General features: G+C 45.7%; 2 protein-coding genes and 1 long non-coding RNA gene across 6 annotated transcripts in view; all 3 read left to right on the top strand.

Moving 5' to 3' along the window:
- SEPHS1 (selenophosphate synthetase 1) overlaps nucleotides 1-3,887 on the top strand; it is a 25,445-nt gene extending 21,558 nt beyond the window's left edge. For 2 of the 4 annotated variants that reach the window (XM_009321756.1, XM_009321757.1), the window contains exon 9: nucleotides 1,810-3,887. In XM_009321756.1, the coding sequence (XP_009320031.1) occupies nucleotides 1,810-2,024 (215 nt within the window). In that variant the 3' untranslated portion in view covers nucleotides 2,025-3,887. The remainder of the gene's footprint in view (nucleotides 1-1,809) is intronic. The other 2 variants (XR_663502.1, XM_009321758.1) reach the window with 2 other exon arrangements.
- Nucleotides 3,888-5,566: 1,679 nt separating this feature from the next.
- On the top strand, nucleotides 5,567-10,074 carry LOC103915011. The gene is made up of 4 exons (XR_663501.1): nucleotides 5,567-5,671; nucleotides 6,478-6,562; nucleotides 9,460-9,530; nucleotides 10,030-10,074. It is a non-coding gene; the product is annotated as an uncharacterized LOC103915011 (long non-coding RNA).
- Nucleotides 10,075-12,131: 2,057 nt separating this feature from the next.
- On the top strand, nucleotides 12,132-24,959 carry LOC103915010 (phytanoyl-CoA dioxygenase, peroxisomal-like). The gene is made up of 9 exons (XM_009321755.1): nucleotides 12,132-12,340; nucleotides 16,294-16,349; nucleotides 16,928-17,038; nucleotides 17,156-17,321; nucleotides 18,004-18,085; nucleotides 20,393-20,574; nucleotides 21,563-21,712; nucleotides 23,138-23,269; nucleotides 24,522-24,959. Exons 1-9 carry the CDS (start codon nucleotides 12,248-12,250, stop codon nucleotides 24,573-24,575), a joined length of 1,026 nt encoding a protein of 341 aa, XP_009320030.1. The 5' UTR covers nucleotides 12,132-12,247; the 3' UTR covers nucleotides 24,576-24,959.
- Nucleotides 24,960-25,709: the final 750 nt, after the last annotated feature.

Genomic DNA, 25,709 nt, shown 5'->3' with positions numbered 1-25,709 from the left:
TGTGGGGGAAAAGGTAGTTGGGTGAAGATTATTCTTGTGCTCTTTCTTACTTCCTTTTTCACCATGCTTCTACTCCTCCCTTCTGGCCAGGTAGCACGTTCTCTGCAGTACCACTTGCAAACCGCTTCCCTGACTCACTTGCACCATGACACAAGTTTCTCTTCAATTTGATTTAGAGCCTTCCATGGGAATGGCACATAATTCCTTTGCAATTCATTTGTCTGTTACATCTGGAGTAACTTAAACGCTGTTTTTCAAGTTTCTGGGAGTTTTTTTTTTTTTTGATGGAAGTACCTGGATGTTATGTTCTGAAATGTCTGAGAGAGGTAGGTGTTTTTCTGGATGGCACACTCATTTGCTTCATATAGAACCTAAAAAATAACTTTCACACTTCCACGTATCCTTATAAATAATTCCTCATGTTCGGTAGCTGATTCTTCCTCACAGCCTTAAATTAAAAGTGCCTTTAGTCACCACCAAGAGGACTGTTTGCTTGGAAAAGCAAACATAAAGGTGCCCAAGGTGCTAAGAAGCTGTCCAAGGGCCGCGGAGGAGGAGGTGGCACTGAGCCCCGGGTGGCCGGCTCACCAGGCGGCCCTTCACCCCCAGCACTGGCTCAGAGCTGGTGGCACGACTTGTGCTGCTGGCTGATGCCCTTTGCCCGGACAAGAAGACTTTGGGTCAAGTAACTTTAAGAGTAAGTAAGCCTCAGCACGTGCCCAAATTCCGGTTTGCATGAATATACTCTCTTGCCTGTGTTCTCCAAACATTTTGCAATGGGAGACGATATTTTAACATCCCTTATGAGAGGCTGCTGTGTGCCAGAATACAGCACGGTGTACAGACGTGAGCTGTGCAAACTGTACAATGCTTTGAGGTTTAATTAGGCATCTGCAGATGAGTTTGCTGCTCTGTGTTGCAGTGCTTCACACGTTTGCAACATAGCATAAATGTAAAAAAGGTAAGGGTTATAGAAAAGCTGAATACTCTAGTAGTAAAGGGTAGCGCCAAAACCTTTAATGATTTGGTCAGAGCCCCCTGGAAATTTGTGCCAGAGCTGACAATGAAACTCATTCTAGTAATTCACTTGCCAAGCCACCTTTTTCAGTGCTTTGGGATTCTTATAATGGAAGTGTTCTTAGGTTTAATAACTGAATGGCAAGCTTGTTAACTAGTTATTGTGCTGCTTCTGAAAAGCATTCATTAGTAAATAAAATATTTTTCGTTTGTCTCTGAGAAAAAATCTTACGGGAAAGGCTAAAAAAGGTTAGAATATTCCCTAACAAGGGGGTCAAAAGGGCTGTCACGGGGAGCACTGGATCAAGCCTATGTTTAATTTTCTGCCTCTTGCATTCTCTGGTAATAGTCCCTGCTTCGATGAATGATTTCTTTGCAGGCAGTGGGATTACTTGCAGAATCAGCTGCTACCAATATGTGGTTACAGGTACCTGAATATGACCTTTATCCAAAATGTTTCCGTGTAGAGGCACTTTGCAGTTCTCTGTTGGAAGTTTACAATGCTGGTGGTGTTTCAGTATGTCATTTATTGGCATCAGTATGATGTCCTTTTGCCAACATCTTTTGTATGTATTTGGCTTCGTTTACATACCCACTAAATGCTGAATTCAGACACAAACTTCCTTCTGTAAAGCAAGAGCTCAGTCTTCCACCTTGTCTTCTCTTGGAGTCCTTGGAGTTCGACAGAATCCACTGGAGTCACCAAGTACTTGTCTAAGTAAGGATTTGACAGATCAAGGTTGAAGTGCTTTGCCGTCAGATGTTTTAATGCTCTGCTTTTTTTCTTTGCAGGAGGCCTCCTCATCTGTTTACCACGAGAACAGGCAGCACGCTTCTGTGCCGAGATCAAGTCTCCAAAATACGGTGAAGGTCACCAAGCATGGATTATCGGCATTGTAGAGAAGGGCAACCGCACGGCCAGAATTATAGACAAACCACGAATCATTGAAGTCGCACCACAGGTGGCCACTCAGAACGTGAACCCGACGCCTGGTGCCACCTCTTAATATAGATGAAATAGCTGTTTGTTTTTAAATAGATCTATTCCTTTATCATCCTACAATTTAAAGAACTGTAAAAAGAAAAGAAAACTTGTTGTGTCTGCACATCTGGTGGCCTTAGGTCCGTTTGAGTGGATACAATTAATAAAATAAAATCCATTGCCTTTTTTTCCTGTTACATTAACTGAAGATGCACCTAATCTTGAGGCAGCTTCTAAGTTGAGAATTATATTGTTATCCAATACTGTTGATTCATTTTGAATCTTTAGACACTTATCTCTTGCCGCATAGGCTCTTTTTAAAGGTGCTTTCACGTAGCACAGACATTACCAGTAGTAGTGTCGAATAGCAGTTTGTGTCCTTTCATTATATGTATATTTATCATAAGTCTAATTTTGATGCCTTGCGTGATATTCCAGAAAGGCAATAAATTGATAAGCGACACAGTGGGTATACCCAGTAGTACGGGGGTTGCATGATTACATTCAATCTTTGATTTTTTTTTTTTTTTAATTTTTTTTTTTGTAAGGTTTAGTCTTACCAAGAGCATCTACGACCCTGGACATTGCTTGGTAGTGCACTCTGTTTAAACGAGCAAGTGCTGACTTTGCATGGAAAGCGCTTCAGAGTCGAAGGAGTCATTTTTAATTTCATTATTTGTAGACCTGACAATATTTACTGTATTATCAATGATTGTTTTCTTTATTGATAGTAAGGAAAAGTAATTCTTTTTTTGCAATGTGATTGGATGTGCTATAGTGCAACAAAGGTTTTGCAGACCAAAAGGAGGTTACTGTATAATATTCATTTACAATTCACTATATAAATAACTACACAAATAATTTTTAAATATAATCAAACTAAAATAAACCTCTGTTCTGTGGATGATAGTGTTAAAAACATTTTATATTTTGTATAGTGATTACAAGCCTTTTTTGTTTCTTTAAAATCAGCAGCTGTTTAGTATAATTCTTAGTATTATTTTGTTCTTTGCTCAGATACATTTTTGTGCACGCTTTTGTGATCTGTGTTTAAAATCTACATTGCCAACATTGCAGCTTGAACTTAAGCTTGTTATTCAAAATAAATATTTAATTTTTTTTATTGCTCTTGTACAAGTGCATGAACTTTTCTGATTCCTAGCTGAATTACAAACTGGAACAAGGAGAAATCCTCCTTTTTTTATTTTGCTGCAAGTGTAGTTATATTGATAGCTGTTATTACTCCTTTGATCAGTTCTGCAAGCTGTGATGTCCAGTGGTAATCTAGAGTATCTCCACCTGCATGCCAAAGCTGGGGGCAAGTAGGTTATCTCCAAGTACATTATCCACTTTATTTTGTTTATTTTACTTATCAGCACAAAGTATGTGACGGTTTTGAATTGTTTCCTCTGCAAGTCCTGGCTGTGCCTGCTGTAAGCTAGAGGAGGGTTCGTGAGCAGCCCTGTAAGTGGAGCGGATGCTGAAACCCATCTTTTCCCCGACGGCACGGTGAGCTGCCCCGTTGCAGCAGGCTCACTGCTAGCTCCGCTCTGCTGAGACACACCATGCGGTTCTTCTGCTGAATGGGACTGAGCGCGCTTCACTGAACCGGCTCTTTTTAAGCCTCTCCCAGATTGTGGAATTCGCTCCTTGATATTCAGACCAGGAAGAAGAAAATCTTGGATAACCATTACTGCCACCAGCACGAATTACAAGGGCTTCTGTCTGAAAAATGAGTCCCTAGAGATGAACCAGTCTTGTGCGTCATGCAAGGTTTAAATTTCCAGTCTTGCTCCTAGTGAAGACTCTGGCAAAACTTGGCTCATCTGTTTTCCACTCAGTAGTGTTCTCAACAGACACCTTTTGCAAAGCTAGAATTTTTTTCTTTCCCCCCCACCTTGTGAGTAGCCTAAACCACGCAGAACCTCATGCTCCTTTTCCTGGAGAAGTCCGCAAGTTGCATGTTCACCCCAAACCCTCAAAGCAGTAACTGAGTTTTTGACTTTGCTTTGGGGGAAAAAAAATGGTCAGGTTTTTCTACAGCAGTTCTGAAAATAAAGTATCAAAAACCAGCTGTCTGTGCAAAAAATACTGAGTAATTCCTTTTTTTTTTTTTGCTGTTTTGTGAAGTTTATTCTGTATCCTGATACAAAATCATGGAGCTGGCTTCTGTTCATTGTCTTTATGGTCGTGGACAAGACTGTCACTACATAGGTTATTTTATTAGATTAAAAAAACCCTAACTAGATCAAATGCGTGCAAAAGAGTTGAGTACTTCTGCGTGAAAGTACTTGTTACAAGACCTGTTGTATTTTAAACTGGCACTAGATGTGTGTGAGCTCACCCTGAGCAGAAAAACATACTAGTTGGTAGATGTTGGGTTTTTTTTCCACTTGTTATGCTGGTTAGTTCATCAGCCAGGTGTGAAACCAACGCTTCTCCTTCCCTAGACGTGCCTTGAACGGTAGAAGGTTGATCTTCAAGGGGAAGGGTGTGCGGAGGAAGGCTGCTTAGCCAGCGAGGTGAGTGAAAATTCACAACCATGGCACCAACCTTGCGTGACGAGAACCATTTGGATTTTCAGAGGAAAACTTCCCTTTGCAGCTGCTGAAGCCAGCTACGAGCAAAACCCCTCTCTCGGGTGAACTGATGGTCGAAGCCCCTCCTGATGTTTCTTGATGGCTGGAATTTACATCCCAAAGTGCTTCCTGGCTTGGCTGGCTGAAATGTGCGGCTGAGTGGGCGATCGCTGAGTTGGGAAGTCCTCTGTTAGCATCACCTGATCAGTTAAGGAGTGTGGTGATTTGTATAAGAAGTTTCATGATTTGTTTTGCTAAATAACAGGTTGTAGATCAAGCATAAACTGTAGGAGGGTATATTGTACTGGCTAGCAAGTCCAAAGACATGCAGCTTTAAGCAAGACACTTAAAGATCTCCTTTTAAACAAAGTTTTTTGAGATGCTGGCATAAAAAGCTGTAAGAAAGCAACAGCGAACAGTTGGTTTTATTAGCTATGTCCAGTCATTTATACAAACGTAATGTGCTTTTGTTTGCATACACAGGTACCTCCGCGTGCACCAACTTCCATCCCTCAGTCTGTATGAGAAGGCTGCTTGTAAAACTCCATCGAGGTTGAGAAGAGTGGAGATTGAGAAGAAAGAATTTAATGATTGGAATATTCACTAGCCTAAGCAATACATTTGATAAGTAGCATGTGTTCTTGGAAAGCTAGTGTCTGTTCTCTCTCTTGAATACATCCATTTCCTCAGCCTTTTGCTTTTCCCCTGCATCAGGGGAAAAATAACACTCTTAAAATTATCTGTGGCAGTATATAAAGTCAGAATAGTTTTGTCCTGGTTTTTTGTTGGTTTTTTTTTAGGTATTACTTGATTTCATGTTTTGCTAGAAATTCAGGACTGACCCTTTTCTACTTAGGAGATACGAGAATTAATGTGAATGCTGCAGCGAGGGGGCAGCAAACCTGAGTGACTGCAGGGGGAACGGGTGGGCACGACAGCCACCACTTGCTGTTCTATTGATATTTTTTTTTTTTTTTTTTTTAACTGAACCTCTGGCAAACAGTTGGGAAGAGTCACCTGCTGGGGGTACATCTGCATTCTGACCACACGACGTGACAGCGACCTCTGTGGCCAGTGCTCGAAGAGGGGAAAGGTAATAAAATATCCCCTTATTCAGCCTTGAGCTAGGCATTTTTCCCAGGCTGGGTGGTCATGAGGGAGAAGGGGATCCCTTTGGGGAGCTGTAGGACCTCAATAGGAGCAACATCTCTGTGAAGGAGACTTCTGCGTATCAGCTCGCTAACTGCTGAGCTCAGCTGGCGTTGCAAGGGCCAACCGTGCAGGAAGAGCTTGGGGTTTTTTAAGCTCTTGGTGCTCAGAGCTGGCTATGATGGATCCAGCTGCCTCTGGCACTTCTGAAGGCATCTGTGTCTTTAGGAGTGGGTGGGCACCCACAGCTCAGAAGTTAGGGACAGCTGTAGTCCTGAGACCCTGTTTCTCACGCTGGAGAGAGAACCAGGCTGCAGTGCCTCAGTAGGTGGGTAGGGGTTGCCCAAAGCTTGAAATTCAGCAGAGGCCAGGAACTAGAGACAGGACTTTGCTTTTGTGAAGGCGACGCTGTTCAACTTGGTGGCAGCCTGTCTCTCCGCAAACTAGAATCGCACCACAACCATCTGTCCTCTACATGGAGGATTTCCTCCACATGCGTCTAAACTAGCTTTAATCTGGCTTGCTCTGCTTCCAGCAGCAGCAGTCTAGATTTCAGCACAGGCTTTGCTGCTCCAGACTCTGATTCCAGGTATATACCTCGTTGCCTTGCCTGCCCCATCTCCAGACCACAACACTACATCTTTCCTTCCGTCACCCAAGACGTATTGAAGCTAATGCTGATATTCCAACCAGTGCTGTTTTGTGCTTTTGCTTGCAATGTTGACGTATTTTCTGTTGTATTTTTTTAAGGCATGAAAAAGCTGTTGCCCTGCATCTCCAACCTTCAGAGAGGGGGAAATAGTAACAACAGAAAAATGGTCCTGATATTTCTAAGGTAAAAATAGATTTGTGTTCAGATGCACATTCCTTACTGTAGTAGGTCAGTTGCAGGATGCTGCTACCATCACAGCTGAACTCTTAGAATAAATCAGTTTGGAACAGATGTCTTGCAGTCTCCTGGTCCAAAGCAGGGACAACCTTGAGGTCACATTAGGTTGCTCAGGCCTGTGTGCAGTCAGGTTTTGAGTATCTCCAAGGACAGAAATTTCACGCTCTCTCTGCACCCCCTGTTTCAGTGTTTGGCCATCCCCATTCTGTGGAATTTTCTCCTTACATCTAACAGGAATTTTTCTAGCTGCAGTTTGTGCCTATTGTCTCTCAATTTTGCTGTAAACCTTCAAGAAGAGTTTGGCTGTCTTCTCTATCTCCCCCCCATTAGGTACTTGTAGACTGCTGTAGAATCTCCCTGGAGCCTTCTCTTCTTCAAGCTGAGCTATTTTCTCAGCCTTTCCTTGTGCATCATGTGCTTCAGCCCCCTCATTTTGGTGGCTCTCCACTGAACTCACTCCAGGATGTCAATGTCTCTGCTGGGGAGCCCAAAACTAGACACGGTGTCCAGATGTAAGCTCACAAACTGCCTCGTAGAGGGGAAGAACCACTCCCCTTTGACCCTCTGGCCGCACTCTTGCTCGTGCGGCCTAGCATGCAGTCGGCCTTCTTCATTGCGAGCATGTGCTGCTTGCTCATACTCAACTCGTCCGTCAACTCTTTCCTGCAAAGCTGCTTTGCAGGCAGGCAGGACCCAGCTTGTCCCACAGCACAGTGTTACTCCATGCCAGGTACAGCACTCTGCCTTTGCTGAACTTCCAGGGATTCCTGCCAACCTGCCCACCGAGGCCCCTCCAAGTGCCTCCAGCAGTAGGAACTGCTTCCCCAGCTTGGTGTCATCAGCCAGCTTCCTGAGGATTAATTCTTGTCCAGGTCAGTAGCACAGAGATAAACCAGCATCGGTTCTGCTACCGAAAGCTGAGGGATGCCACTAGTAACCAACTGCACTTTGTACTGCTGATCACAGCCCTTTGAGCCCAGCGCTTCAGCTCATTTTCCACCCACGCTGCAGTCTGCCTGTCCCAACAAAGCGAAAGCCTTCCTAGGGTCAAGGTGCACATTGCCCGTTGCCCTACCCTAGCTCACAGAGCCATTCCATCACAGAAGGTGAGGAGGTTGGCCAGGCCCAGTTTGCCTTTGGTAAATGTGTGCTGGCTGTTCCAAATCATCTTGTCCTCGGTGTACGTGGACATGGCAAATTCAGGAGGGCTTATTCCATGATCTTTTTGGAGGCTGAGGTCCGCAGATCCTTTTTCTTGTCCTTTGTGAAAGCAGCTATGACACTTGCCTTTTTCCAGTCATCAGGAACCTCTCCTTGCACAGGAGAAGAGCAGCTTTGCAGTCGTGTTGGCTCCTACAGATACATCCCACATGGTCCCATGGACTTGAAAATGCCCGGTTTGCTTCAGTGGTCTCCAACTCAGTCTTCTGCAGTGTGAGTGAGGCTCCATGGCCCCAGACTCCGCTGCTTGGTGCACTGAGGCCAAGAACAGACCATGCCAGCAAAGCCCTAGGCAGAGAAGACATCGAGTCCCTTCATCTTTTCCATGTCCTTTGTCACTAGGTCCCCCTATTTTGTCCTCCATTGGGTCCACATTTTCCTTTGCCTCCCTTTCACTGCTAATGTATCTGTAGAAGTCCTTCTTGAATCTTCTGGTGATGAGAAATGAACCTGTGTGTTGGTGGTGGATTTTGTTGTTGTTCTTGTTATTGTCTCATCTACATCTGTTTTCCCCGGCATCTAAGTTAAAAAAAAGCTAGTTTTGCTGAGTTGAAGCAGCTGCCACTTCCCTTCTGCAGTAAATTAAGCTTTCAGAAGACCTCATCTTTGGAATTACAGTTCTGATCATAATGTGGAGTTTAATAGTCAATTGAGATGCTTATTAAATTATAACACTGTGCATTAGGACCATTCCTGTATTGCTGGAGAAATCTCGATCATTTAGTTTTTATTAGTTTTGTGATTTAATGAACAGGAAACATTAAAACTAAAAGCCAAATGCAAAACAGATGTATAAAAATGTTCTATAAAATTCGGGAAACTGACAGACATAGCTGTAAAAATACTTTGCAAAGACACAGCCCCTCTTAAATGCCATTAATTTTAATAAAAAGATGAATGCCACCATCAGGTTTCTTAACGAAGAAAATCTCTCCCTCGTTTCATTTCTTAGATTCATGAGATTCAGTCTCTGCTTTAGTGAAGCTTGTCAACGGATTTGAAAATTATTCACTCTGGAGTGTTTTGGGTTTGGGGTTTGGGTTTTTTTTTTTTTTGATAAAAATCAGAGTGAGATGCAAAGGACAGGGTTTTTCATATGTGTCCACACACTTCTCCTGTTTTTAGAGAGCATGGCTACGCCACAACCAGCGGTCATGCCACTGATGTCACCACACGGTTCTCAGCGCTGCAGCCCAGAGTGGTGCCAGCAATGCCCGAGATCAGTCTTTTGTGGTATTAAAGTTTGATCGTGGACTGTGTTAGTGTGAAGGTACAAATAAAGGGCAGTCACCTCAACCATCCACTCGGTGCCAAGGTGGATGAGGTATCCTGAATCATTTTGGGGTGTGATATAACAGGGTGGTCCAGTGACATGGGAATTACTTCACGAATCAGTATGGCTGGGTATTATCAAGATTACCCGAGAAGCAGAAAGTAAAAAAGAATAATTGTATTCAGTGTACAAAGCAATTAGTTTTTTGAGGCTGCTCTTGTTTAAAAATGAATGTATATGTATGTAAGCGTGTATTATGTATGTATAAAAACATCTTAGTTCTCAAACTCGTAAATCAGTACAGCAAAATCACTAACTACATATTCTTTTCGGTTTTGGCTTTTTTTAGATATGAAAGACACTTTTGCATAAGATGCTGTCAAACACATACAGTGGAAGAAATATCTACATTGCGAACAGGTCCATATCACAATTGGCACGTGTAGTATTGTTCCGCTTTATCTTTTTCAGTGGGACTCTTACCTGAATTTTGAAACAGATTAAGAATTACTGAGGTTCCTGTTTCAGTTTGGATTGTGAAGGCAATTGCAGCATGTATCTGAATTATAAATAGACCGTTCAGTGCAGTTATAATTAGGACTTCAGTAATAAAACTGTTACTCTAGTCGCCTCTTTTTTTTTTTTCTTTCCCTTCCCCCTCACTTGAATTTGATTTGAGGGACTTCTATTAATTTTCTGTTTACCTATGACTAAGAGTTTTCCTATAGCTCAAGAGTCAAAGGTCTGATTTTGTTGGCAGTGAAGTGCTGGCTGCTGTCGCTGCCGCTGCTAGTTGTCCCTTCACAGTGCCTGTACGCTTGCCTCTGACTGCACAAAATAGTTTTGTCATATGTGAGGGTTTTTTGGGTTCCTAATCTTGTTTGTCCCGTTTTTGTGAACAGCTTATGTTTTGTTGTAGCCGCTGATGGGAGTGACTAACTGCACCAAGCATACGTGGAGCCGCTGACCATGAGATGTCGCTGCCGCTGCTAGTTGTCCCTTCACAGTGCCTGTACGCTTGCCTCTGACTGCACAAAATAGTTTTGTCATATGTGAGGGTTTTTTGGGTTCCTAATCTTGTTTGTCCCGTTTTTGTGAACAGCTTATGTTTTGTTGTAGCCGCTGATGGGAGTGACTAACTGCACCAAGCATACGTGGAGCCGCTGACCATGAGAACCACAAACAGGAATTCTCCCCAGTCCAGGCAGCTGCCACAAATGAAGTATGTAAAACCTGCTCTGGTACACCTTTACTTAAATCATTGAGAGTTTTGCCACTGAGTTTTAAAGGGAATCAGCTTTTAGGATACAGGTTAAGTCCAGAAGCACTTCCTATCCATGCCTTGGCTTCTGTTTATCTGCAGCACTAACGTGAAGCTTAGTATATTGACAGCTGAGTTTTTGATCCATCAATGTGTCACCTCAGATTCCAGCAAAACCTGTTGCAAAATGGAGTTAAGCTTCATAAAGTAGCTGTGATGCAGAGTTTGGTGCATGTCCTTTCATCATGAGACTGCCTGGAGCAACCAGGGGACTTACTCTTGATGGTGCATCTTTGGGAGCAGGGCCTGGCTGGATTGCTCATGCAGAAGGGGTTTATGAACAAACTGGGCAGGTGTAAAGATCTATTTGCATAAGCTGGGTTGGCAAAATAATGCAAATTCTTAGCATAAATTCCTTCTAGTCCTGATGCTGCTATCCAGCTTATATTATTACAGTGTATTTGTTACTGGGCTTGCTGCCTTCAGTTTACCACTCCTCTCAACTCTTCCTGCTCTCTCATCCAGATCTCCAACTCCTCCATTTTCCTGAGAGAGTGGGTGGGAGAGCAGCCTGCAAGGCTGGACCTGGAGCAGGCAGCACACTGCCTTTCTCCCGCCTTCATCCTCCGCAGAGCTCTTACTTCTGTCCCCACCTCCCTGCAGTGCTTCGCTCCATCCTGGTCAGAGATGAATCCCCCTGCCCCAGGGAAAGGAGAAAGATGAAGGACAGCAAATTCCAGCAGGAGATACCCCACCTTTCAGCAGCATCTGCTTCACAGCATAGGGCTTGACGGATGAACTGACTGTCACACCAGCGGCACAAGCTAGTCTGAACCGTGACACGGGGGGCCTGAAGTCCACTTTGCAGGGGCGGTGAGGCTCTACAGTGTGGTGGCAACAGGGGACATGTGCAAAGATGACAAAAATCGTCTTTTGAACTGTGCTGCAGGTCTTAGTTGCAGGGTTGTTTTCAGTCCCTTAATATTCTTCTTGAATGTGTCAGTTGATGCACTCACAGTGTTAATTAAGGCAGATGAGATTGTGCGAAGGACAGTATATATTGAATATGCCACTCTTAAGTGTATCCCAGCTTCAGAGGAATACCAAGCCTCTACAGCTTATTTTTTGCAACCTCTATTTGTAGCTGCCCATTTTTTACCTATCTACCCCAGATTTTCCTCTGAGCTTTTTTTTTCCTCCCTCCCCACTGCCCCGGGTGCTGCACTGCTCCTTTTGCTCCTTCCCCTCTTTTCTTACTCAGAAGCACCAGAGCTGTCCCAGAAGGCTGGACAGAAAGGCCACCCAGCACAACACCCAGCCTCAGCTGGGGATTTGATGCAGGCTGCAGATATCCCAGATCTGTATCAGTGCAAATGAGGTACTTGGGAAACACGCTCCGCCACCACACCGGGATGACAGGGGGGCCGTAAAAATCTCTCCAAACTGATTCATGGAGGGACAAGGCAAGCTCTGATAGTCTCCTTAGGGACAGGAAATAAAGAAAATATCCGTGCCGGCCTCGGCCGTGGTCTGTGCCCAAAAGCGCCAAGCATTGCTCTCTGCACAGGGCTGATGAAATCCTTGCAGCTCAGTAACTGCTGGCAGAGAAGGGGAAAAACACGGGAAGGGAGGGGACGTGCAAAAGCGTGCGCTGAGCTTTCCCCACGTACGTCCCAGCCGCCAGCAGGCCCTCCCATTTGCAAATCCTGCCAGCCCTTGGCTCCCGGCAGGGTTTCTGCAGCCTTTCTGAGCATGCACCGCTGCTGGCGCATGTGCAGCCGAGGCTAAGGCTGCAGACGCCAACAGGGCCCTGCTCCTCCTGGCTGTGTTTATAGGGTCAAGGTTGGGGGCTGAGCGCTCCGGCTGCCCGGGCACAATGGAGCAGCTCAGGAAACGGTCGGGGCCAGCGGCTCGGCTGGACACCATCCTCCGGCACCTCTCCCCGCGGCTGGGAGCAGCCCCTGCTCCTGTATCCTTTCTGATGTAGGGTGGGAAGGGGGGATGGAGCGGGATGTTGGCCCCATTGGGGTCAGGGCTCTGCTTCCCCCGCCCCAGCGAGCTTTGCACATCGCTCCCCACACCCTGCGTGCCTGTGTGTACATGGGCACCAAGGAGGGGTTTGGTGGTGGTTTGTCCTACAAGGACACCCTGCCCGGGAAGGACATGTGGGCAGTGTCCCAGCCCCCTGCCGTGGTTACGGGGTGGTGACATGCAGGGGGGCTGTGCCCCATGCAGCCCTTCGGCGAGCGGGGATGCACCAGGACAGCGCTTCCCCTGGCAGCTCCGGCTGGGGTTTTGGAGTCAGCACCTGGCCTGCCCCGAAAACCTCTTGCTGCCTGGTGCTTTCTCCCTGAGCTTCAGCCCTGCAACCTGTCAGGCGTGGGGATGTGCCGCTGATGGGCCAGCTGCCTCCTGGCAGGCCCCCCCGGCACCTCTCCCCGGCACTGAGCATGGAGGTTACCTGCAGCAAATTTTCCTTCTAGAGATTCGTGGGTTTGGGGGAGATAAACTCTGCGAGGCTTAGCAATTGCACAGTGAGTCTCAGACTCTGTTGAGAGGTACAGACTTGACTGGTAGACCGGCAGCAGGAAAAACATAAAGGCTTGGTTTGTGAGTGGGAAATGAGGTGGAAATGTTGGAGGCTGACAGCTTTATGACAGATCAGAGAAAGGAAACCAGGACAGAAAGAAGTTTTCACATTGGTCTGTCCCATGTTTCCAAAAGTTAAATGAAGACTGCTTGCTGATAGTATTTTTAAAGCTGGTGCCCTAAATGTCGTGGGTTTTTAAAAAAAAAAAAAGAAAAAAAAATTTTAAAATGCTGCTGTTTCTCGGTGAGAACTGAGTGCTGACAAGTTACCTCTGAATTATAATAAATTAGCAAAGAGGATGTGATCAAACAGGATGTAGGAGTCTTCAATTACATTAAAAACTTGAAGACAGATGGACAGTAGTTGACTCAGACTGCTATAAGACAAAGGTGCAAGTAGGAATACAAAATTGGAAATAAATGCTAGGAAAAGCACCCTGGTTGTAAAGAGAAGAGTAAGTAAGGAAAGGTGCTGCGCAAGCTGTTTTGTTTTTAAATCCAGCTACAATGTTCCTGATGCATAGAGCTTTGGCCAAAAATATGGCAAAATTGGGCTGGAACAAGAAAGGTGTGTGGATAAAATAAATGACAGAATCTAGTAAGAATAGATTCATTTGACATATGCTACCTCAGTGCAGTGGTTTTGTTGTAAACTCTGGCTTGGTTACTTGGGTAGGACAGTCAATTTCCCTTCCAGAAAATGCCTTCCCTTTTCTGACGGGAGAAATATCTTAATAGAAATGACTTGATAGAGACATAAAATGTGAAAGCCCGTGGGGTCTCTGCACTGCCTTGCTGGGGTGCAGAGGTGCACCCCCACTTCTCTCTGCTTAGTGAGCCCTGCAGCAGGGGTTAACTGCCTTCTGCTGGCTCGCCCCAGGCTCCAACCTTCCCAACCTGGAGAAGAGAGCATCCTGATGCTCTCTGTTTATTTAAAATTAAACCTGCATAATAGAGAGCTTAATACCATTTTGCACATGCCTAGTTTCCTCCTGTAGTTGCTTTTAGGGGTCGGTATATTAGAGATTGGTGTATGTTGGTTGTACTGGTTTATTGGAAGATGAGTTATTTCTACACAACAGTGGAAAAACTCTGCCTGCTCAGGGTCCTTACGTGTGGCCTCAGGAAGGAGAGGAAGCAGCAGAAAGTGAAATGTGGCAGATTTTTCTTGGGAACTTGACATAGGAGCCAGAGAGGAGTGCTGCATCGGTAACACCAGCGCTTATCTCCTTACAGGAAGGCAGCCGAGAAAAAGCCACATTCACAAGTGCCTGTAGAAAACCTGCATTCCTACAGCTGTGAATTCAGCTTGGGTGCTGCCTGGTTTGGGACACTGGGAAAAAAAACAGTACACCGGCCATAGAAGTGAAGGTTTCCTCAAAATGCAGGCAAATGGGAGATTCAGAAAGCAACTGCACCTCTTGAGTGATTTGGGTGTTTGGCTTCTTCAGGTGAAACCCTGATGCTGCTGGCAGAGCGGTGGCTGTCAGGCCAGGAGCTACAGAGCACCAGGTGTCTGTGAGATGGTTTCTAAGAGAACTACGCAAGTTTACCGTGCTTGTCTTAGATATGCAGGAGTTTGCACCATCCCTTGAGACTCTGCAGGGAGATGCTTTGGAAAAGCTTCTGGGGATCTTGAACCTCGCTGTGCCTGTGCTTCAGTCTCTCCAAAAGTATTATATTGCCTGCGCAGTTGGCTAACGTGTCTCTGAATGCATTATTCCAAAAGGGGGTGTGTGAGGGGAAGGGAAATGTTTAAATACTCCATGTCCTCACCAAAATGAGCTGCTGGAGGCAGCAGCTGCTTCCCAGCCTGTGTACCTCTTGTTTTCAGTTGTCCAAGCAACCCAGACTTGTTCTTTGAGTGTTGCAAGGTGGCAAGAGCAAAACCAGTGAGATGAAGAGGCACTGCAAAGCCCAGGAGGAAGGTGTTCAAATGGAGTCCAGCACTTGGTGGACTTGTCTGCTGTGCCCCTGTTCTGGGAGGTGGAGGTGTGCTGAGGAGGGCACTACAGCTGGGGTTCAGCCAGCACCTGTGTCTCCATCAGCTGTCTGTGGACGTTTAGGAGCCTGAATGTCCAGGAGTCCCATTTTCACTGAAATTAGACCTGAAATATGGTGTGTGGAGCAGTAGTGCCCTCAGTTGGGGAATCCCTTGCTCTGGGACCTGCTGTGGTGGTTTCCACCTGGTCTCCCCATGTTCTCTTCCTTCCCTCTCTCTTCCATCCAGTTCTCAGCACCTTTTCCTCCCTCTGGCTTATCATTTTTGCTATACATTTTTGCATGTGTTGTGTTTCTTCTCCCACTGTATGCGACTCTTGACCAGCTAACATTTAAGCTTCCTGGTGTAGGGACCATAGACACAACTGTTGTGATGAAACCTATTTCTTATTCCAGAAGCATGCATGCTTTTATGGCACATTTAAAAGGTAGTGGTGAGCAGTAGAGGAAAGTCTTTGTTTTACATAAACCCCTGAAGCACGGGGGTCTCCAAACATGCATGTGCAGACCCAGAGATCTGCATGAAAATGCTCTTTTTTTTTTTTTTGTCCTTGCCCCTGGGTGACGCTTCAATACCATGCACGAAGCTCCTGTAAGGCTTCATAAGCAAGTGGGGTTTAATTGGGGTTTAATTGCTCTGTCGGTGAGAATGCCTCTCTCTGCATTGGAGAACACAACTGTGTTTATTTAAACATGTTGAAATGAATTGAGGTGGAGGACAAGCCCGTAGCTCTCCTCTCTTCGTGCTCTCCCTATCAAGTTTGGGAGGGACCTAATTTCTGCAGTAACTGGAGAGAAGGTGAGGGTTCTTCACCGCATGGTGACTTCACTTCACTTCACATGTGAAGTCCCAGGTTCACACCATATGACTTCTTGCTCCGAATTTGGCGTGTGGATGTTAGGAGGGGAGAGATGGAGAAGCACCTCCAGGAGGCAACGCAAGTTTTGGGTAGGTCTGGCTGCTCTCTGGAGCATAGGGAGGGAAATTGGGCAAGTAAATATCTCCACTGAGCATCTCATTGAGTGTCTTGATGTTCTGGGAGATGAATCGAGGCCTGTGGACTACTCTGGAGTCTCAGGCACTTTGTACTGACTTTTCTATATGCGTGGACAAGGCTGTAATATGCTGTTATTTTATACTTCTCTGCCAGACGTGCTATTCCAAAGGTGGGAAAGATTTTTTTAGAAGCAAAATAAACGAGAACATGAATTGGAGGTCCAGCACAGCACTTATCTTTAAGATGAACTGCATTGTAGGATTCAGAACGCATGTGTATAGATGTTCTTCTACTCCGTTGTGCTTGGGTGTATATTCCTTCATTTCCATCCCAGACAAGCGTTCCTACTTCAGCCCAAGTCAGTGCTGTTCCTCAACCAGGGAGGTTTTGGTAAGCTGTCTCTTCCTTTGTAGAGATAAAAAAAAACCCCAAACCTGCAGAACTCAATTCTTTTTCCACCCTAGCACACGTTTTGATCACTAGACATTGGTTAGCCTTTCATTTTGCAAGGTTATATTCTCCTTCGTTTAACTGTAGTTTAATAAAAAAGCTTAACTATGCATCTTGAAAATGTCTGAGTGGATAATCTGACTGCAGAGACTATTCCCGTGTGCTTCAGTATCTCTGTTGAGAGTAAAGCTGCTGAGGACCGATTCCAGCTTTCCTGCTTGCTTCTCCACTTTGGGAGGGCATGAGGGGGATGCTTTGAATTCTGTCACAGAAGTAGTGGGTGGCTGTGGGCAGAGATGCTGCACGGCCACGGCCACACCATGCTGGCTCTGCTGGGGCATGGGAAACACTGCACGCCTGCAGAGCCAAGGTGGACATGCAAGTGAGGAGGGTTTCTCACCAATTCTCCCCAGCAGCCACCGATCCCCCGCATGGCACCGTCCTCCTGCTGGGTCTCGCCATCGGTGCTCCCATTGCTCTGCCCAGCCCTACTAACGTGTTTCTCCTCTGTGTCTCAGCTATACCCTGGACAACGATGTCCTCACCACAGAGCAAAGGCAGTTCTATGAAGACAACAGGTATCTGCTCTTTAAGAAGCTCGTTTCTGACAAAGACATTGAGCGCTTCAGGTACGGGGCACTTGCCTAAGGTGCTGGGGGTCCTGTGTGCAGCAGCATCCCGAGGGAGCTCTGGGAAGCTGGAGGAAGCTGGACTCTCCCAACATGGATATTCCCTCTGCTTTGTAGGAAGGAGTTCATGAGGATCTGTACAAAAGAGGTCAATCCACCGGGAGCTATGATTATGAAAGACGAGTCCCTGAGATCCCAGTATGGTCAGTCTGAAAAAGTAGTTAATAAAGTGCAGGACTTCCAGGAAGACAAAGAGTTGTTCAGATACTGTACTCTGCCAGAGGTAAAATTAAAAAAACAACAAAAAGGGGAATGGTGGTGGAGGAGCCTATGTGAATGTATCTATGTTTTAATGCCTATGTGAAGAAGCTTTTTTTTGGTTCCGCTAAAGCTATATCCTTTGTCCCTTAGAGCCCCTGTGTGTCACTCCCATGGGTACATACGCAAGGAAGGAATATCAAGCCATCTTTTAAGAGTGTTCTGCATGAACACTGGATGGATGGTGGTCGGGGCAGAAGACTTAAAGCAGTGCTCCCCCACTCCTGTGGTGCGAAGCCAGTCAGGAATGTGACTAGCCCAAACCATGCCAGGCTAGTAGGGCAGATCAGCAACATTTTCTGAATGTCTTTTATCCAGGCAAAGCATCCGCTCTCTGGGCAGGTCCAGCTTTGTAGCCAATATTCATGTTGTGGCAGACAGCCATAGCTTTGTGGAATTACGACCCTCCCCATCTTTTCAACCCACCTAGCAGCCTGGTGTGCCATCTTCCACCTTGGCCTCCTACCACCATGCCCGTTTGTGTGCCACGCCGGATCCTGCCTCCTGTCCTGCATCCCTCCATCCCGACCTCCTCCTCCTGTACCCTAGTCCTCAGCCAAACATCCAGGTCCCAGTGCTTCCTCAGCAATCTTTCCTCTTGTCTTTCATGTTTCTAATATTTTTTTCTAATTTTTTCTTCCCTGTAGGTCCTCAAATATGTTGAGTGTTTCACAGGGCCAAATATCATGGCAATGCACACCATGCTGATAAATAAACTTCCAGATTCTGGTAAGGAAAACTTGGATAAGAGGAAAATAGAGAAATTGTGGTGTGTGTGCTGTCTATCTGGCCAAAATTGAACTTAGTGTTTTAGAAAAGCTATTTGAAAAAAATGAGACAAATTAAAACGAAATAACTTTGAAAATTTATGAGGCCACTCTGGTAATAGTTTTTCTTTTAACCTTGGCTTAATGAGACAACGTTTCTTGTCTTTCAATGTTCAGTGGATGTTTGTTTGCTAAAGATAGTGGTTGTCTTGGCTGCACCACTTATGCGTTCAAAATGGGCAAGCGAGCTCCCTGTTCAGCCAGCTGCACTTGCATAAAGGCCCAGGGTTTAAAACATGACATGCTTTTCAAGCTTGACTTTTCAAATGTGTTGAAAATTAGTGCTTCTGTGGACCTCGGTAAAAGGCAATAAATACAGAGATCATCCTTTGCTTGGAGTTTATACACTCCTGACCTCACTGACAGTTGTTGCATGCTCAGCGCTTTGATATGAAGATACTTGAATAGGTGCCAAAAGAAGGTTTTTGAAGCCTGGCTTTGGCTCCTGCTGCTGGAAATTGAGATCATAATTTATACAAGGGTGATGGGCAGGGAGAGAGGAAGAGAACCGGACTAACCATATTACAGTTTTTCAAAGTAGCTTTGACTCTGCATAAGCTGTTTTGGTTTAGTGAAGTTGAGACCTGAGCTATGTTTCTTATTCTCAGGTGTGCAGCTTCTGAGCAGATACGTTGAGTTATTAAAATACAAGTCATCTCCACTGGTTATCTTAAATGTTCCACAGAAAGCTGTGTCACTTTGGTTTGGAAATTCAAGAGAAGACCATATATTTTTAAAGTTAAAAACAAAACAATAACGGACAAGAAATGGGAAGCTGCTCCATATTTGCAAGGTCTCCATTCAGTATCTTTGAGGAGTACTTTAGGAGGGGTGCAAATCTCAGGAGAGTATTCGAGGCTGCCCAAAATCTAAATAATATGGCAAATGAGCCAAGTGGAAACATCCTAACTATATCTATTTGACGAGCAAACTCAATGGCAAAATAAATATATAAATAATATATAAAAGGCTGTTTTGGTGTAGATGATATGTTTCCATTTCCATAGTGGGAAAAGAAGTAACAAACAAAACTTCAGAAGTATTTTTTTTTTTTAGACTTCATGGAAAAAAGCCTCTAGGGCGAAGTCTAGTAGAGTGCTGGGTAGACTATCTGGGGAGGCTGCAGTCCATAAATTGAGATTTTTTTTTTTTTTTTTTTTTAAAATGAAGACTAAGTAGACATGTGTTGGGTGCAGCACAGACAGGGTTGATTCTGCTTGCAACACAGCGATAGATCAAGTGACTACCGACAGCACGGCTGTTTGAAAGTCTTTGTACTGGGAAAGGTTTGTGCAACACTGTGCTGGTTAAAGTTCACGAGACTGGAGAGCAGCCAAAGTGAATGCTGAAAACTTGGCAGGGGGTTGTTAGTGGTGAAGGTCAGCAACAGGAGTCTTACGAGGGACTGCACAGGCAGGCAGCCTCCTGGCATTTGCTGTGTCCCCATGCCATTGCTGACCTGAGAGCCACCACTGTGGTCTTGGTCCATCTTAGAATCATAGAATCATTAAGGTTGGAAGAGACCTCTAAGATCATTGAGTCCAACCGTCAACCCAACACCACCATGCCCACTAAACCATGTCCCTAAGCGCCTCATCTACCCGTCTTTTAAATACCTCCAGGGATGGGGACTCAACCACTTCCCTGGGCAGCCTGGTCCAATGTTTAACCACTCTTTCAGTAAAGAAATTTTTCCTCACATCCAATCTAAACCTCCCCTGGCGCAACTTGAGGCCATTTCCTCTCGTCCTATCGCCAGTTACTTGGGAGAAGAGACCAACACCCACCTCGCTACAGCCTCCTTTCAGGTAGTTGTAGGGAGCAATGAGGTCTCCCCTCAGCCTCCTTTTCTCCAGGCTAAACAACCCCAGTGCCCTCAGCCGCTCCTCATAAGACTTGTTCTCCAGACCCCTCACCAGCCTCGTTGCCCTTCTCTGGACACGCTCCAGCACCTCAATGTCCTTCTTGTAGTGAGGGCCCCAAAACTGAACACAGTATTCAAGCTTATACCCCCATCTTGGGATGGGGTATAAGCTAACCCATTTGGCTTCCAAGTCAGTGGTGGGCTGGAGCAGACACTGAGTACACAGTCTCTCCAGTGGCAAGCAGCAGCTTCTTAGGACACGTTACAACAACTGCAATGGTTTAATGGGAAGGAAAAGGCTGTGTCACGTTTGATGAGGTTAAAGGTTTTGAACCTGTGTTGCAGATAAACAGACTTTCCTCCACCCCATGCATCAGGACTTGCACTATTTCCCCTTCCGGCCTGCGGACCGCATTGTGTGCTCCTGGACCGCCATGGAGAGGGCTGACCAGGACAACGGCTGCCTGGTCGTGCAGCCAGGGACGCACAAGGAGCCCCTGAAGCCTCACGGCTATCCAAAGTCGGAGGTAGAGCAGCACTGGGGGTTGGGGAGGGCATGCGTGTGGGGACCACATTTTGGCTGGGGAGAGCTCACTGTGGAGGGATGATACGCAGGTCAAAGCTGAGGTTTTCAGTGACAGTTTTTCTGTTTATGCAAACTGTCGTGGTTTAACCCCAGCCGGCAACTGAGCACCACACAGCCGCTCGCTTGTGTCAAAGGCCTTGACTGTGTGTAAGCACTGCTCAGCAGTAACAAAAACATCCCTGTGTTATCAACACTGTTTCCAGCACAAATCCAAAACATAGCCCCATACCAGCTACTATGAAGAAAACTAACTCTATCCCAGCCAAAACCAGCACAGCAAACACTGACTTGTTGCTCTGGGAGAGAGTTGCTTGGCTGGCCTCACTCCATGTAACCTGGGTAGATTTGCCTCTGTTCCCACCTTCACCTAGAAATTGTCCAGCACGTCGTGGCATAACGGCATAAACACATACAACCATTTTCCACTGCCCTTGCCAAATCTGAGGACTCTTGCTCCTCCTGTGAATTTGTTCCTGTCTGGTGAGGATGTGTACTGTCCTGAAGAAGAGAAATTGGATAGTAAACAACTGGATGCAATTAAATATCAAGCAGTATCTTCCTCTTAAGAATGGATGTTTCCTGACCTGGCCTGGCATTGGTGAGGGTTATACTGGGAGCAGAAGGCTGGACCCCAGCTGTGGCATCAGGCTGCACTTGTGGGATTCCCCAGCGCTCTTCTCTGTTCTCTCGAGCCGAGAAGTGTTCTTAATTGTCTGAATCCAGCTTCAGAAAATAGAAAAAGTATTTTGCTGTACCTTAGGCTTGAAGTAGGAAGACTTGTAGGCAAGTGGGCAGGCTCTTAGTTGGGCATACCGAATACGCTGCCCAGAGGAAAGCAGATCGGTACCTGTCCCTGCTGTCCCTTGCACTGAGAATCGGCACCTCATCTAATTTTAACCGAATGATTTCAACTCAGCCTTTTTTTCTAGGGTAAAGCCAACAAACTTTTCCATGGGCTGCTGGATTATGATGAGAAGAGTCCCAGGGTTCACCTTGTCATGGAGAAGGGAGACACGGTGTTCTTCCATCCCCTGCTCATTCATGGCTCTGGGATAAACAAGACACCAGGTTTCCGAAAGGTAGGAAACCATCTCTTGATAGAGCTTTTGACATTTTTGATTTTTTTTAAAACTGATCAAACTAGCCCCCCACTTTCCAAGCTTATGAATATGTGGATGAACTTTTTAATGAGCTTTTAGCTTCCTAATATATTTTTTACACTCTCTTTTTTATTTTTTGTTTTTAAACATCTCTGTCTTTTGGGAGAAGAGCATGCTGTGGGGCTGCTTGAGAAAAACAGAACAGGAGTAGAAATTAGATGTTGAATTTATGTTTGAAGCCTGGCTGGCTGTACGTGCTTTTCCAATAGTTCCCTTTCAGCTGTCCCAAATATCAGGAGCTCCTCTAACTTTATTCCCCCTGCCTTCTTGGTATCTCATCTCTGGATAGCAGGAGCCTCCATCATCCGATAAATATTTACTTATATGATAACACGACCCATTTTTCTATTAAAGATTTGATTATGCATCATCTGTTTTGCATCATGATTATTTAACTGAAACAGGCAAAAGAGTCCTTCTTTGGAGGCCTGATCCTTTCTCAGAAGTGGATTCATCCAGGCACGTAAGGGAACTGTAGCCTCTAGTGTAGCCACTAGCAGCAATGCAGATATTTCCCTCATGCACTGCAACACAGACTGCTCTATTTTTATTTTCTTTTGCCTGCATCAGCTACTATATTGCCCGTTCTTTCAGCCCCAGTAGCAGTTTGCTGGTGTGGAATTCCTTCCTCCTGCAATCCTGAAAGCAGAGAGGACATCAAGTACTGAGAGTCTCATCTGCTGGCTCTTTCCTGGCCAGTGGAGCAATAGTCCTGTTTAGCATCCCACAGAAGCACAAAAGCTTCCGCATACTGTGCCAAATCCCAACATTTGTCTGCCTTTGGGGTAAATCAGCGAGTATCCTGGAGCTCTCTGAGCCGGTTATGGTCCAGCACCCTTTGAGATCTGGCATGATCTCGCTTGCAGCTGGCATAGCTCGTGTAATGAGAGAACAGCTTTTTCTGGTGGGGCATTTCTATTTATTTCCTCTAGACTCTGCTTAAGCAAGAACTGATTACAAAGTAAGTGCGTTGATGTGACTGTCTGGGTGCAGAAAGTAAGAACCCTGACTGAACACACATTCTGCTCCAACCCTGACTTTCCCTATTCCCACTCTAGTAAGCTGATATTATGAGATCAAGTAGTACAGTTCATGCTGGGGGAGTGTTTGGGAGAGGAGGGAAGGAAGAAGAGCACGTCAGCAAGCAAGAGTATTTCTCCAGCAAGAGTATTTCTCCAAGGGGACACTCAGGAGAGCAGGAGTGCTCGGAAAGGAGGAGGGAATTTGCTGACATGATCTGTAAGGAAGGGGTGGGGTGTCCACGATCTGGGATATACGAGATTTTTTTCCACCAGTCATTTGTAATCGATGTGGTAGTGAGTGATGCCCCATTTCCTCACGCAGAGTATAAGCTGTCACTTTGCCAGCTCACAGTGCTACTACATTGATGTCAAGAACACAGATCAAGAGCACCTGGAGAAAGAAATTGTGGAAATGGTTCGCAAGAAATACAACGCGACTTCCGTGGAACTCAGGGTAAGACTTGGCTATATGCCCTTTGTTACAATCCAGGTCAGTTCCCTTCCCTAAGCCTCCCTCATGTGACAGATTTGTCCTTTTTGCTATGCCCGGTTTGGCAGCTCAAGCTGTGCAAAGCAGAGGTGCTTGGCAGAATAAAAGACCTGATGTTCAGAGGATGACCAGCGGGCTTTTTGAGGACCCTTTTGCTCATAAGGCTGCTTCTTGCTATGCTGGAAAGTGGCCTTGCTCTCTAGGCAGCCCCTCCACATCCCTTGAGCTCTAGAAGTTCCTCCTCCAGCTCGACTTGTCAAAATGGGTTTTGTGAGCGCGCCTTGATCCCTTCCAGTGCCGGCTGAGCTGGTGCAGATTAGATCAGCGCTTCATTATGCGGCTGATGTTGTAGCATGAGTGAGGAGGAGCCACAGACTCTGCTGTCTTGAAGGCTCAGCTCTGAGGCTGCTCACATGCACTTCTTATACCATTCGAGGGGGTCTAGACTTCGCCCCACCGGGTAGCAGTGGGGAGGGCTAACGTGGCAAGGCAGGAATGGGGTGAAGTCTATGCAAGCTTTGCCCTTCACTGAATCTCCTGGTTCACGGTTTGTTGTGGGGAGTGTGTCTGAACCAGAGCTCTTTGCAGTTATATTTGGACTGCACGATGTAAATAGGAAGACGTGGTCATCTCTTGCCCTGAATTTGCAAGTATAAGAAAGTGCAATAAATTCAGTGCTCGTCCACAGTTTGTACGTCCACAGTTCTTACAGTTTCCCCTCCTAACGGCAGGTGGATTTTCCTTTATTTCCTGCTGGTTTCTGCTGCTCAAGGAATATCCCTTGCTCAGGGGCAGCAGTATGCAAGGTGTAGTCAGTCGGTGAGCTTTTTTGATCACGCAAAGGCGCACACGGGAGGCACTGTGTGCACAAGGACGCAAGGGTGACTTCTGTAAGGGTAGTGTTCTCTGTGCTGCTCATGTTTCCTCTTCTGCCACCTTCCAGAATTGAACCGTGGGCATCTTGCAGTCCGTGTCACACCTGCAAACAACCTATCTCCTGGGGGTGGAGGTTGCACCTCTTTCTTAGTCAGGGCTGCATTTTGGTTCTTGATATTTAGGGTTCAAAAGGATACTCAGTAAGTGTTTTGGTATGTTTTTATGGGTAGGTAGCTAAGCTGAGAATGCTGTATCTATTTCCATCCCTGTAAAGTGGAATCCTGGTCACTGTTTTTGCTGGCCCTTGAGGATTTTCCTTTGTCTCATTTTTGTTTTGAAGGATATTTGGAACTTCCGAGCACGGCTTGTGCAAGGGGAAAGAATTAACCTGTAGAACAACTTCTGAAGAGCAGGATGGAAAACACGTGCCTGAGAATAAGCTTCTCTGATCAGAGAGCGCAGACTCTGCCTCAGCAGGCAGAATTATGTGTGCTTTGTTGACCACTGTATTGGTAACTTAGCCAAATGCTGCATCGCAAAATCATTTTATGCTAATACAAAATAATTGCACTGAGGTTGAACAGCTGATGTACATCAAGGAAAACCTAACCTAGAAAAACAGAGATTTGTTGTGGTTATCTTAGACAATTGAAGAATTAAGTTCTTGAAAGAACACCTTGATTTTCTTGATGTTTTCATTCTTGTTTTTTAAAAGTTTCTCACATGGCACATCTTTGGAATGATGCTATACTAGTATAAGATATTATGCAAGAATTTATGCAAGGGTATGTTTTTTAATGTTTCCAGCTTCCTTTTCCATGCAAAAGAAAGAAAATGAATCTGAGTTTCACGCAAGCCCTCAGTATGAGCTCACATGGGAAGTCATTAGTACAGCTGATGAAGGTGGGGATATTGGTACCAGCAGAATCAACCGTGTAAGGAACTGGATAAAGGGGAAGCAACAACCACTCACATAAAAAAAGTGGGATTGAGGAACATGATCGCTAGTAGAGTTCCTCAGACATGACCTGGTGTGGCATCATATCTTAACGAGCAGCGCTGGCACAAGTGAAATATGTGGCTGACAGAGTTGGGAGCTACTGGGCAAGCAAACCAGCGTCCCGTTGGCCTTGCACAACTGATTCAAGTCTGTGTGAAATGAGTCTGGCGGGCCTGGGAAAAGGTGCCTTTTGCTGCTGCCAGGTCGGGGAGGCGGTTGGGTGCTCCTCAGGATGCACTGGTGGCAGGGTGGAGCGACATGCACTGAAATGATCCTCTCGCCTTTCACAATGTTTTTCCTTGCTTTCTGAAAGATTCTTTTGCTTTCAGAATCTATTTTTTGAAATACAGATTAAATAAGAGCAAAACTGTATTTGAGGGCTGTGTTGTGTTATTTCTGCTGCTCAGAAATTCTGGCGGTGGGTGCGTCGTTGAATACCCCAGTGCAAAACAGCCATCCTCAGCTCTTTTCCACTCCCCCCTTCCAAAACAGCACCAAAGGCTGCACTGACGGGCCCTTGTGGCTCCT

Source organism: Pygoscelis adeliae, unplaced genomic scaffold (assembly GCF_000699105.1).
Source record: "Pygoscelis adeliae isolate BGI_AS28 unplaced genomic scaffold, ASM69910v1 Scaffold202, whole genome shotgun sequence".
NCBI classification, from domain to species: domain Eukaryota; kingdom Metazoa; phylum Chordata; class Aves; order Sphenisciformes; family Spheniscidae; genus Pygoscelis; species Pygoscelis adeliae.
The sequence above is the reverse complement of the archived record's forward strand: the minus strand, read 5'-3'. Positions and strand labels throughout refer to the sequence as shown.